Below are 13,554 nucleotides of genomic sequence, written 5' to 3' on the forward strand. Positions count from 1 at the left end.
CAGAGTGCCTGCACCTCCTGCAAAGGGCAGAGCAGGTGCTTTGTGATTGGAGATGGGTTCTTATCCATGCTAGCCCCAGAAAGTGTGGCCAACGACTTGACCTGCCTGACCCTCAGTTATCCCATCTGTGAAATGATAGTAACACTGGGTCATCAGGTTGTCCTGGAATTGGAAGTCATGCATAAAAAGTGCCTGGGATATAAATACCCCATAAATGATAGTCCTGATATCTTTAGAACCATCTGTCCTTAGTTTCCTCATTGTCTGCTGGCAGTTTTATTTATTTACATTTTTTTAAAAAAGATAAATAGATCACACAACTCTTACATTAAAAAATGCAAGTTCCCATATACCACACTCCCCACCCCCCACCACCGCTCCTCCCACATCAACATCCTCTTTTATCAGTAAGGCACATTCATTCCATTTGGTGAATACAACCTGGAGCACTGCCCTGCTGACCGTTTTAGACACAGCCTAGAGGAGGCAGTAAAGAAGGAGGGGAGGAGAAGGTTGCTCTTGGGTGTATAGCAATGTCTGTAAACAGGACATCGAGAATTGTTTTAGTTTCCTCATTGCTAAAGCAAATACCATAGAGTGGGTTGGATTAAACAAAAAGCCAGCTAACATGGAGGTGAAGAAGGTCAACCACCACAACAGGGAGACAAGAGTGCCTACAACTGCAAACAGGAGAACTGTATCCATCATCCAAGTGGAAGCTAAGCCCCCTCTTGATACAGAGGTGGAGTGGACATAACCATCCCAGAGTCCACAGGATGGAGGAGTGGAGTATGGATTAGAGCGGACTTGCTGATGCTCTATTCTGGAATTGTGATTAGTGATGGAAGTAAATGTGGCATTGAGGTGGAGAAAGTGGCCATGGTGGCTGCTGGGGGTGGGGAGTGGGAAGAAGAGATGTGATGTGGGGGCATTTTCAGGACTTGGAACTGTCCTGGGTGATACTGTGGGGACAGTTACTGGACATTGTATGTCCTCCCATGGCCCACTGGGTGGACTGGGGGTGCGTATGAACTTAAATGTGGACCATTGACCATGTGGTGCAGCAGTGCTCAGAGATGTGTTCACTGAGTGCAGTGAGTGTCCCATGATATTGGAGGAGGTTGTTGTTGTAGGAGGAGTGGGGTAAGGGGGTGGGGGGTATATGGGGACCTCATATTTTTTAATGTAACATTGAAAAATAAAGACAAAAATTTACTGGCTCATGGTTTTGACGCTGAGAGAGGTCCAAGCCAAGATGATGCTTTCTTCCCGAAGACTGGCCTCCCAGGGCAGGCTGTTTAGGTCTTTGGTCCTGAGCCCCTACGTCATGATGCAATGCACATGGCAGCCTCTCCTGGTCTCCACCTTCTCTTCTAGGCTCTGTTGACTTTTACCTTCTAGCTGCTCTCTTTGTGGCTTTTTCTCTGTGACCTTACCTATAAGGTCTTCAGTAACAGGATTAGGACCCATTCTGGACCACATACTATCTGAGGCAACCTCATCAAAGTCCTTATCCTCAAGGGTTCATACCCAGAGTAATGGATTTAGTTTCAGAACATGTTTTTTATGGGATACAAAGCTCCAAACTGCCCAAAGGTACATTAATTGCTGGAAGGGAAAGGAAGGGCCTCCCTGTGGGTTGGTCCCTCTGATGCATGTAATAGGGGGGATTTGAGTGGTCACAGATCCAGGGAGAGAGCCAGCAGGGAATAAGGAGGCCTGGGGTCAGGCTTGCCCCCATGACTTACCTCTGCAGGCCCTCAGACTGCAGTTCTGAAAGGAACCCAGGGACCTACCACTTCCTTCCATAACCTGAGTCATGCCCAGCTCCACAAAGCTGTACACAGCAGATCTGTGGATGTGCAAAGACCTTGAACCCAGGGGAGATACGTAGATATGAGCAGCTTCCCACCTGGCCAAAAGGGGCTCTGAGCCTGAGCCTCCTCCAAACACCTCACTTCTTCCAGGCACTGAACACAACCTGGAGAAGCTTATCCATTTACTGAGAGGGAGAAAGAGCCTGAAAGTGTGGGTGGGAGGGCCTGTGGCTTTCCCTGCTGGTCAGCACCTGATGGGCTCAGCCAGCCAATCCATCGCCCCCATTCCTGGCCCTCTCAGTCCCTCCAGGGTCCACACCTCCTTCTGCCTGGGGCTGACTTGGCTTCAGCACTGGAAGGTCCTGGTCCAGGAAGCTCCTCTGACCTGGGCAAACAGGCTGGGGGCGCCCCCCTGCCCTGCTCACCAGATGTGCTATGCGGCCTGAGGGCTGCTGCTCTCCAAGGCTGTGTCCGGGAGGGAGGCACCTGTTAGAGAGACTGCTGGAATTGGGGGACAGGTAGAAACTCTGCTTGCCCAACGGGGCACCTCGTCCCCCTGACCCATGCCCTCTTGTCCTCAGGTCGACGTTTGTGGGAAAAAGCTGGAGGAGCATTTACAATGTTGTTGCCGACATCACGACTAAATTAAAGAAGTACGGCTTCTCCGAGCTGCGGGCCCCTTGGGCTGTGGGAGCTCGGCCCCGGCCAGGCAGAGCACACATCCCTTGGAGCCTCCAGGGGCCTGCATGTCCATCGGGTGGGAGCCCCGAGCCCAGGGCTCTGAACCAGGGCAGAGGACAGATGGACAGATGCCAGTGGACGCCCCCTGTGGTGGCTGAGGGATGGTGCCAAGGGGGGGAGCTCAGTAAAGTCCATCCATGGCCAGGACAGGGAGGTGGGGACCAGCTCCCCAGAGAGGGCTAGTTGTTGGAGGAGGGGTGATGGGGGAGGGGAAATGGGGGAGGAGAAGGAGGGACAGAGCTGCAAGAATATCACAGTAGAAGGGAGATGCCTCAGAGATGCGAGTGCAGGTCTTGATGTCACTGCAGGTGTGTGTAGGTGTGTGCAGGTGTGCACATGTGTGTGCAGGTGTGTGTGTGTGTCTTCTGGGGTGTTGGGCTCTAGGGGTGGGCAGAATGCCATCCTGGCACCCGCTCTTGCATGAAGCCTCCAAGTCCTTCACCCAAGTTGTCGGCACTGCCTGGTGGGGAGTGGGCCCAGACATGAGATGTGGTGGGGAGGGGGTGGCTGGGCGGGGGCCCAGCCTGGCTGCCTGGGCATGCGGCTTCCAGCTGTGAGTGGCCTCTCACAAGTGGGTGCTTCCTCGCAGCCCGAAAATGCGGATTGCCTTCATCACGTTCGACTCTCAGGGCTACGTGTCCATGGACCTCACGTCAGACGAGTAAGACCCCCTGATACCCTCGGCGGACCCGGTGGCCCTGCAGGCAGTGAGGAGCAAGCCCCAGCATCAGGCTGGCCCTCACCCAGGACCTGGGTTCCTTGGGGACGCCTGGCACCTGGCACTGTCTCCCCCAGTGTTCTCTCCTCACCCCTTCCCCTGTCTCCCTTCTGTCGCAAGCAGCCCCTGGCAGCATGTCCCTTCATCAGAGTCTCTGGAGAGTCTGGGGACCCAGGGGGGCTGGTGGAGACTCGTGCGTGTCCTGTGCCAGCCCTGCCTATGCTGTGAGCCCAGCTCTGTGCCTGCTCGTCCCCCTCTAGATTTGGGGGGGCAGGGTCCAAACCAGGCGGGACGATGGGGCAGTCAGGGTGCTGGAGCAAAGGGTCTGGGGAAGCCAGAGTGGGTAAAAAAGAGGAGCCCAAGGGCAGGGTCCCACAGGCATGGGGCGGGCACAGCTGGGGGCATGCGGTGGCCTGAATGAGGTCACAAAGCCTGGGGATGGGGCTGGCAAAGTGCCTGGTGGCCGCAGGGTCCAGGCACTTGGGGACGCCAGTGCTGGGGCCCCATCCCGAGTGGGGAGCCCAAAGGAGCCTTGGGTACATGTCAGCCTGGGGGTGGCACCTGGGTTGGAGCAGAGCACGCTGCCCGCACCTTGGAGGGAAGCCAGGGCAGCAGGGGAAGGAGGAGGCAGCACCTGAGGGGGGGTGCCAGGGGGGCCAGTCCTCCCCATGGTGCTCTAGGAGGAGCTGCAAGGGCTGATGCTCTGGGCAGGGGTGAGAGGGTGGAGGGGGAGTGGGTGTCATGTGGGTTTGGAGGTGGGAGGAAGCAAGTCTTGGAAGGCCCCTGGGTGGGGCCGTGGTGTCCAGGGGGAGCTTGCCTGGGGCAGGAAGGCCCCCCCAGGCAGGAGGCTATGGGAGCTGTGCAGGAGGGACATGTGCAGGGAGCCCCAAGTCCTCAAGCAGCAGCCCTGGGGGCGCGTGGCCTGCAGCAGAGCTGGGGCGGCCTGGGACTGGTGCTCCCACATGTGCTCCCTGTCGGAGATGAGGAGGGGTGGGGCAGAGGGGTGGGGTAGGGCCTGAAGGGTCCCTGGACTTGGGACCAGAGGGAGCCCGACCCCCTGGCGGGTGTGGAGAGCGTGTGGCTGCGGGCGGCAGGTGCAGGGTCCTGGTGGATCTGCTGTGGGGGCAGAGGCCAGAGCACAGGGACTGGGTGGCCCCAGCTGGGCTGTCAGGAGAGTGAGACCAGGGAGGGGGGTCCTAGGGCAAGAGGCACCTGCAGGAGGAGGGGCTTGCCCAGGGAGGCGGAGCCTGCACACCAGCCTCCAGTGGTCCCACCCCACCTCCTGGGCTGGGCGGGCCTGTAAGTCTGCCCCCACTGCCCCCCTCTGCCCACAGGCCACCCTCCTTCCAGCTTTCGGCCTTTCTCCCCCAGCAGCCCAGGAACCCTCTTAGGCCTATTTGCTGCTTCCTCTAGCGCTGACACAAGCATCTAGTGGCACTGAGCTCCCCCCAAGGGGGCTGCTGAACAGGGGAGGGGGTGGGCAGTGGAGAAGCAGGATGAGCTTTCCCAAACAGCCTCCAGTGGGCTGCCTGCTGGGGGTCCCCCAGGAGTTCCACAGAAACACTGGTCCCTCGTGAGTGCTGCCTCGCAGCTGCACATGCAGGGATGCCCCCACTGTGGAGTGGACGGTCAGAGGCAGGGTCCCTGGGGCTGGGGGCTGGGTGCTGTGGGTCAGGGATGCACCCAGCAAGCCAGGCCGAGCCCATGGGGACAGCGGAGTCCTGTCTGCATGTGAGATGCACCTGCGTCCTTGCATGTCCATGCAGAGCCACTGTGGGAGGGCCACGCCCACCTCACTGCCTTCTCCATGTTGCGTTTCAGAGAATATCTTCAACAAGGTCTTCGGAGACTCATGCGTGAGCGTAATCTGGTGTCATCTTCCTACGTGAATGAAGGACTAGAGAAGGTACAGCTGCTGGAGCCTGGGGAGTTCATCCCTCTGTATCACGTTCTTGGAGGGCTCCTTGTTCATCTAACCCCCTTGTCCAACATTTCCTTCTTTTGTTGCAGGCAAATATGATGATGAGAAAATCCAGCTCTCAAGGTAAGCCCCCTCCTGCCCTCCATGTTCTCAGGGGTCGAGGGCAAAGCCGGGCTTGGGCATCAGCGCGTTCAGGTTCCCATCCCTCCCCCACGTTCTAGCTCTGAGCTGGAGGAAGTTCCTTACGGTCTCCCAGTTACAGATTCCTCCTCTGTACAAGGAGGCTAAGATAATACCCACCTTGCCTTTATGAGAACTAAGGTATCTGCCTGCACCTTTGGTTTTGAGAGTCTGCAGGTGCGTCCGGGTAAGGTCATTTCCCTCTCTGACATGCAGTTGTGAAAAGAAAAGGAAGCAGACGAGGGCCCCACGCAGACATAGGGTTTGATTTACGGAACGTCTTCTCGATTGCTGCCCTTTGTTGCCTGCTGCGCCCTCTGAGCTGCACTGTGGCTTTCGGCTCTTCTTCCTTCCACCCTGTGTCTCCCTCCCTGATGGTGTTCGGTGCTGTCCTCAGACCAGGACTGACGTCCTTCCAGGCTTCTCAGGGGGCTGCACTGGGGTTTGCAGAGCCCTTGGCTGGGTGCATGGTCCCCCATCCAGGGCCTTGGCCAGGGTCCCTGGGGACCAGGACACTGGCAGGAACCCCCAGGCCAGCCCAGCTCAGGGATCCCTTACCCTGAACCTGCAGCCCACCCATTACGGCAGGTCAGCCTGTGGTCTCCCTGCTGTTCTGGAGTCTTGCACCTGTCAGGTGCACGAGCTGGGTTTCCCTTCCTGGCACAGGTGGTACCATCTGGTGGGGGAGGGTGGGGCAGCCAGGCAGGAGGGGCCCTGAGGTGGGCTCGGTCTCCTGTCTGCCAGGTGGGTCCTGGGCTCAGGCCCTTCTCTGCTGAAAGCCTGCAGAGTAGGGTGGCCGGCACATGCGTCCCGGTGAGATGCCACGCCTTGCCTGCGAGGACTTGGTGTGGGGCACTGGGCCATGTCCCAGCATGGGCAGCCCTGAAGTTCTGCTGCCGTGGCTCCCTGGTGCACCCCAGGTGCCGTTCCCACCTGGCCCCTCTTTGCTTGTCCTCCAGGTAGGAAGGTCACCAGAGTGGTCTATGCTCTGACAGCTGCAAAAATACCTGAAGGGGCAGACTGGCTGGCTGCGGAGGAAGTGAGTCCAATCCATCATTACAGACATTATGCTGTGCTGATTCTGGGGAATTCTACTCAGCGCCTTCTTTCTCTTAGGCTCGAAAGGCTCGGAAGATGGGAGCGATCGTTTTCGCCATTGGTGCAAACGAGTTTGAGCAAAAACAGGTAAGTGAGAACAGGTAATGTGGGGGCCGCCCTTGAGCCTTTTTGGGGGGCAGGAGTCAGAGGTAGCCCCGGGTAGCCAAGGGATGCCATCCTAACCCCCCGCAATTACTTGGGTCTACCCCGTCCACTTTAAAGGATGGAGTTGGCGGGCTCGGTTGCACCCCAGCTGAGGGTGGAGGCTGTCCCCCATGAGTTCTGCTGCAGATGAAGGATCTAGTTCCAGGGAAACACTGCCCAGACCCTGATGTGTTGGCCAGGCACTGTCCCATTTGTGGAACCAGCTGCCCCTTCCATGCCCTGGCTGTGCATCCCAACTACCTCCTCTCCCTTGTAGCTGGAAGGAATTGCACATTCCAAGGACCATGTATTTGGGGTCCCTGATCTGAACTCCCTGTCAAGCATCATTTCCCAGGTGAGTGGGAACTGGACGTGAGAAGCCTGATGGGCGTGAGAAGCTGAAATTGAGGAGGGGCTTGTTGAGAATCTCCCCACCGCTCATGCCCTGCCCTTCTGCCCACTGTGGATTCTAGGTAATTGAGAAGAGCTGTATCGAAATTAAATATCTGGAGCCTACCAGTGTCTGCATGGGAGGTAAGGGCTGAGGTGTTCCTGGTGTAGACAGAGGTATGTGTGTGCATGTGTATGTGGATATGCATGTGTGTATGTGTGTGAATATATATGGGTGTGAATGTGTGTATGTGTGTTCCTTTCATGAGTGTATATATGTGCATGTGGGTGTTGGCATGTGTTTGTGTGTGTGTGTATGTACATGTGTTGTTGTGGTGGTTGAGGCTGTATAGACCCCAGAAAAGCATGTTCTTAAAGCTATTCCATTCTTGTGGGTGTGAACCTAATGTACGTAGGGTCTTTCCCTTTTGATAAGGTTACTTCATTTAAGGCATAGCCCAGGGTTGTTCTCTGTCCTATTACTGGAGTTGTTTAAAGTGAATGAAATTCAGAAGAAGAGAGAGACAGCAACAGAAGCAAGATGCTGGAAATAAGGACACCCAGAAGAGAAGAGAGAAATCAGCAGATGCACCATGTGCCATGCAACATACATTGGAGTCCAGGATCATCAGCAGGTGGTCTTCAGGAAGAAGACCTCAGAACTGTAATCTGAAAGCAAATAAATCCCCACTCTAAAAGCCAACCCATTTCTGGTATGTTGCTTTTGGCAGCCTAGCAAACTGGAACAGATTTTTGGTAATAAGAAAGTGGGTAGCTGCTATTGCAAATACCAAAAATGTTTAAAATCTGTTAGATGGGACAACCAGCAAAATGGCAACAGAATAAGGAGCTCCTGGAGACAGTTTGTGCTACAGGGCAGTTAGTAATCCCCCAGAGCTGTCTAAAACACCTGTTTGGGGCTTCCAGGAGACCAGACAAATATCCTGCAACATCAGGACCTATTCTGTGTCTATAAATGGAAGTTCCACTTCCAAAAACCAGGAAGAGATGTTTGGGCACCAAATTCAACTACTAATTAGAAAATTCAGCAGGTTCAAATATAATCCTAAGAACTGCTAAAGTTTGAGCCAGTCCAAGTTTGAAAGAGGCCAGTAGCCACCATTTTGACTCCATCCCCCTGGATGAGGGTAAGCCAGGTTGACTGAAAATTACAGTGAAGGTAGGGACCAGCTTCTTTCACCAAGATCATCCTGTAGTCCTAGCCTATGCTTCAGCCCCACCTCTAGCAGAGAGGAAGCTGGCAGGCCCTGCACCAGCCTCTCCAGGTAACTGTGGGTTCATTTGTTTGGCACGGACCAAATAGTCAGAAGTCTACCAGGTCATCTGTCATCATTTTGGGCCTGCATGGCATAGATTGCTGCCCACACCTGCAGCTTCATCTCCTCCCCAGGCAGGGAAAAAAGGGGCGTGGAGCTTCATTAGTCTCTCTGGGCAACTGGAGTCTAGGCCTGTATGACTTGGATTATTATACAAGGCCGTGGCTCTGTCCCTACCCCTGGCAAAGGAGAAAACTGGGAGAAGCATCATCAGTCCCTGGGGCAATGAGGGTAACTTGAACCTCCACAGCTTACAGCACCAATGACATCCTTGGCTCGTACTAAATAACGAGCAAGGGAGAAAAGGCAAGAGCCCTAAAGAGAGAAACTGCACCCAGAATAAATACATTTAGTAGCCACATGCCAAGCAGCAACAAAAAATTACAATCCACACCAAGAAACAGGAAGATATGGCCCCGTTAAAGGAACAAGACAAGCCTCCACATTACATAAAGGAGTTAAAACATCTAATCATAGATGTTCAAACAAACCTCAATAAATTCAATGAGATGGCTAAGGGGATTAAGGATATTAAAAAAAACATTGGATGAGCACAAAGAAGAATTTGAAAGCATACATAGAACAATAGCAGATCTTATGGGAATGAAAGGTGCAATAAATGAAATTAAAAATACACTGGAATTTTATAATAGCAGATTTGAAGATGCAGAAGAAAGGATTGGTGAGCTTGAAGAAATGAACTCTGAAAGCAAATACACAAAAGAACAGATGAAGAAAAGAATGGAAAAAATTGAACATGGTCTTGGGGAACTAAATAACAGCTAGAGAAGTGCAAACATTCATGTCATGGGTGTCCCAGAAGGAGAAGAGAAGGAAAGGGGGCATAAGGAATATTTGAAGAAATACTGGTAGGAAATTTCCCAACCCTATTGAAGAATATAGATATCCATGTCCAAGGAGCACAATGTACTCCCAACTGAATAAATCCAAATAGACCAACTGTGAGGCACATAGTAATCAGAATGTCAAATGCCAAAGTCGAAGGGAGAATTCTGAGAATAGCAAGAGAAAAACAATGCATAACATGTAAAGGACACCCAATAAGACTAAGTGCCAATTTCATATTAGAAACCACAGAGGCTGGAAGACAGTGGTATGATATATTTAAGATACTGCAAGAGGAAAAGTTTCCAGCCAAGAATCTTATATCCAGCAAAATTGTCTTTCAGAAATGAGGGAAAGTTTAGAACATTCACAGATAAACAGAGACTGAGAGAGTTTGTAACCAAGAGATCAGCTTTGCAGGAAATACTAAAGGGAGTGCAGGAGCCTGAAAAGACAGGAGAGAGAGGCTTAAGAGAGATTCTACAAATGAAGAACATATCAGTAAAAGTAAGTAAAAGTGTAAAAAGAATAGTGAAACCAAAATACAAAAGATAAAACCCAAATATTTAGAAATAAACTAAACCAACAATGTAAAGCATTTTTATTCAGAAACCTGCAACTCATTGTTAAAAGAAAAAAAAAAAGACCTAAATAATGGGAAGAACATTCCATGCTCACAGATTGGAAAACTAAATATCATTAAAGATATCAATTCTACTCAAACTGATAAACAGATTCAATGTAAACCTGATAAAAATTCTACCAGCATTTAAAAAATAAATGGAAAACACACTTATCCAATTTATTTGGAAGGGTAAGGGGTCTTTACTAACCAGAAACATCTTAAAAGGAAAAGTGAAGTTGGTGGACTCTCACTTCCACTCTTTGATTCATATTATCTAGCTACAGTGGTAAAATAGCATGGTCCTGGCATAAAGACAGAAACATAGACCGATGGATCCAGACTGATGGTTCAAAAATAAGACCCTCACATCTATGGTTTAGTGATTTTTGACAAGCCTGTCAAACACCTCCAACTCGAGCAGAACAGTCCATTCAACAAATGGTGCTGAGAGAACTAGATATTCATAGTCAAAAGAAGGAAAGAGGACCCCCCTATATCTCACACTTTCTACAAAAATTAACTCAAAATGGATCAAAAATCTAAATATAAAAGCAGGAGCCATAAAGTTTCTAGAAGAAAATGTAGGAAAATATTTTTAAGACCTGGTGGTAGGTGGTGGAGTCTTAAAGGAGATAAGAGGAGGACTGAGGTATACCTCTGATGTTTAATGTATGTAAAAGTTTTAATTAACCTTACTGTAAAAGTGTGGAACTGTATAGAATTGAAGGTACCACATTATAGTGAGTAACAGCTGGTTTATAAATGGGAATGTGGCTGAAAAGGGTAGTCTAGGAATGTAAATGCCAATTGACAGAAAGCTAGAGAATTACTTAGGGACTAAATCACACAGTAAAACCAGAGGTCGGTGGGAATTGTGGTTGATGGTACAGATGCAAGAGTTCTTTGTGAGCTAGAGCAGAAGTACATCACTATTGCAGGTTGGTGGGAATGTAATGAAGCATGGGAAAACAATTGGAGTGACCTATGTGCTGTAATTAACAGCAGTGATGTAATATTCATGCATCTATGTTAAAGATGTACTGTGTTGATACTGTGGGAGTATGGAAAAAGTGTGCCAAATATATGCTATGGACCTAGTAATGATCAATGATATTATCTCATAATCTGTAACAAATGTTCCACCATGATGTGATGTGTTGACAGAGGGATGTTGTATAAGCATTCTGTACATGTACATGATTGTTTTGTAAGTTTGTAACTTCTATCATAAAAATACATTAAAAACATAATAGCACGGTGGTTTGGGGGGAAAATATACCAAATAAAAGATAAGGACTATGGTTAGGAGTAAGATTTTGAAGATATTCTTTCACAATTTGTAACAGATGTCTCATAACAATGCAAAAATGTTGGTGGTGAGTTGATGTATGAGACCCCTGTATGATGTTATGCATGTTTGCTTTGTAAGTTCACAACTTTTCTATACACATATTATTTATGTGTGTTCATGTATAAATGATATAAACATAAAAAATAATAATAATAGGGTGGGTTAGGGAAAAATAAACCAAATGTAAGATTCTTTGGTTATTAGTAGTATTTTAAGGATGCTCTTTAATCATGAGTAAAAAATGCTCCACAACAATGTAAGGTATTGGTGATAGGATGAGGTATGAGAGCCCTGTATGAGGTTTATATGTTTCTTACACTATTTCTTTATCTATGTTTATGCATGAGTGATATAATTCAATAATGTTAAAAAATACAAAAAAAAAAAAAAGCTGTTAAATGGGATAAAAAGTAGAGGTGGGAAGAATTGGGTAGGGCTTGATAGGAATGGCCCAGAGTACTTTGAAGAGATTGTTGGTAGAAACACAGATGCTAAAGGAACTTCTGATGAGGCCTTAGTCAGAGATGATGAGTGTGTCGTTGCAAACTGGAAGAAAGGCGATACTTGTTTTAAAGTGGCAGAGAATTTGGCAAAGTTGAGTCCTGATATCATATGGAAGATGATAGAATTTGGAAATGGCAAGCTTGGTAATGTAGCTGAAGAGATTTGAGACTAAATGTAGAAAATGCAGCCTGGCTTCTCCTTGAAGCTCATAGTAAAATGTGAGAGGAAAGGGATAAGTGAGGAGTGAACTGATGGGCACAAAGAGAGCAGATATTGATGACTTGGTAAATTCTGAGCTTCTGGAAAGTGAGTCTCCAGAGAATAGTGCCCCATGTGAAAACATCTCTGAACAGGGAGCCGGTCATCAGTGTGCATCAGGACTGGGAATGCAACCATCCAGGGAGGATCTGCAGAAGGTCCTTTGTCTTATGGCCTGGACCCCAGTGTTCTACCTGTGAAACCAACAAGTTTTTTGCAAAATCTGTACGAATGGAGCCATTACCGGTTTGGTCTATAAGGAACAGAAATGGGGTAGATTGATGGAAAAATGACTTCAAAGGCACAACCATGGCAGCTGAGGTCTGGACCGTAGACAGTATTCAGCCAAGAGAGCAGACCAGCCCTGCCATGTAGAAGGTTGAGTACACCCTGGAGCCTGGAGGTCATCCCTGCCATGTGGAGGTGTGAGAATGCCTGGGAGCTTGGAGGTCAGCCCTGCCATGTGGAGGTGAGAGTACACACAGGAGCTTGGAGCTCAGCCCTGCCATGTGGAAGGTGTGAGTACACCGAGAGCTTGGAGATCAGCCCTGCCATGTGGAAGGTGCGAGTACACCCAGGAGCCTGGAGGTCAGCCCTGCCATGTGGAAGGTATGAGTACACCTGGGAGCTTGGAGGTCAGCCCTGCCATGTGGAAGGTGTGAGTATGCCCAGGAGCTTGGAGGTCAGCCCTGCTATGTGGAAGGTGTGAGTACACCTGGGAGCTTGGAGGTCAGCCCTGCTATGTGAAGGTATGAGTACACCCAGGAGCTTGGAGGCAGCAACCTTTTGCCTTGTTGTTGTAAGAGTGGCACCACCCCAGATTTCTCAGATGCCTTGGGGATGATGGAGAGGCTGTTTGCCACCCAGATGCTTGACAATGTGGGGTTGAGAGCTGGCTGTCACCTCAACATTTGATGATGCTGGAGTCTTCACCCTAGTGTTTGGGGCAGGCAGGGACCCTGTCAAACACCTGGAAAGGGTGGAGCTTCTGATGTACTAGGGCCTGAGGTCACACCGTTGTTCCATAATGACTCTCAGACCTGGAAATCTCATGGGTCTGCCCTGAAGGGTTTCGGAATTGTTTGGGACCCATGACCCCTGTTTTCCTTCCAATTTCTCCCTATAGCAGTGGGAATGTTGGCCCTATGACTATCCCTTCTGTGTCTCTTGAAAGCAGGTAACTTGTTCTCTGAGTCCCCAGGTCCACAGCCAGAGGAACTGTGCCCCAGGACAGATGACAGCTGTAACTGATTTTGATGAGAAGTTTACTTAATATTGTTACTGAAATGAATTAAGGCTTCTGGGATGTTGTGATGGAATGAATGTATTTCAATATGGCAAGAACATGTCTTTTTGGAGTTTACGGGGTGGAATGTGATGGTCTGAACCTGTGTAGACCCCAGAAAAGTACGTTCTTAAAGCTGATCCATTCCTGTGGGTGTGGACCTGTAGTAAGTAGGGCCTTTTGATGAGGTTCCTTCAGTTAAGGCCTGGCCCAGGGTGGGTCTTAATCCTCTTATTGGAGTCCCTTATAAGATAATGAAATCCACACAAAGAGAGAAAGCCATGGAAGGAAGAAGCTGGAAGCAACACAGCCTGGAGGAGGAGGGAGACCAGCAGATGC

At 50.0% G+C, this 13,554-nt stretch overlaps 1 protein-coding gene across 1 annotated transcript in view; it reads left to right on the forward strand.

Moving 5' to 3' along the window:
• Window positions 1-13,554, forward strand: part of LOC131278927 (anthrax toxin receptor-like) — a 60,809-nt gene that overhangs the window by 15,415 nt on the left and 31,840 nt on the right. The window contains exons 2-9 of the mRNA XM_058299564.1: window positions 2,399-2,470; window positions 3,148-3,219; window positions 5,098-5,182; window positions 5,287-5,320; window positions 6,337-6,416; window positions 6,494-6,562; window positions 6,897-6,974; window positions 7,093-7,153. Of these exons, the coding sequence (XP_058155547.1) occupies window positions 3,155-3,219; window positions 5,098-5,182; window positions 5,287-5,320; window positions 6,337-6,416; window positions 6,494-6,562; window positions 6,897-6,974; window positions 7,093-7,153 (472 nt within the window). The 5' untranslated portion in view covers window positions 2,399-2,470; window positions 3,148-3,154. The remainder of the gene's footprint in view (window positions 1-2,398; window positions 2,471-3,147; window positions 3,220-5,097; window positions 5,183-5,286; window positions 5,321-6,336; window positions 6,417-6,493; window positions 6,563-6,896; window positions 6,975-7,092; window positions 7,154-13,554) is intronic.

The sequence above is a fragment of the Dasypus novemcinctus genome, chromosome 6 (assembly GCF_030445035.2).
Source record: "Dasypus novemcinctus isolate mDasNov1 chromosome 6, mDasNov1.1.hap2, whole genome shotgun sequence".
Taxonomy (NCBI): domain Eukaryota; kingdom Metazoa; phylum Chordata; class Mammalia; order Cingulata; family Dasypodidae; genus Dasypus; species Dasypus novemcinctus.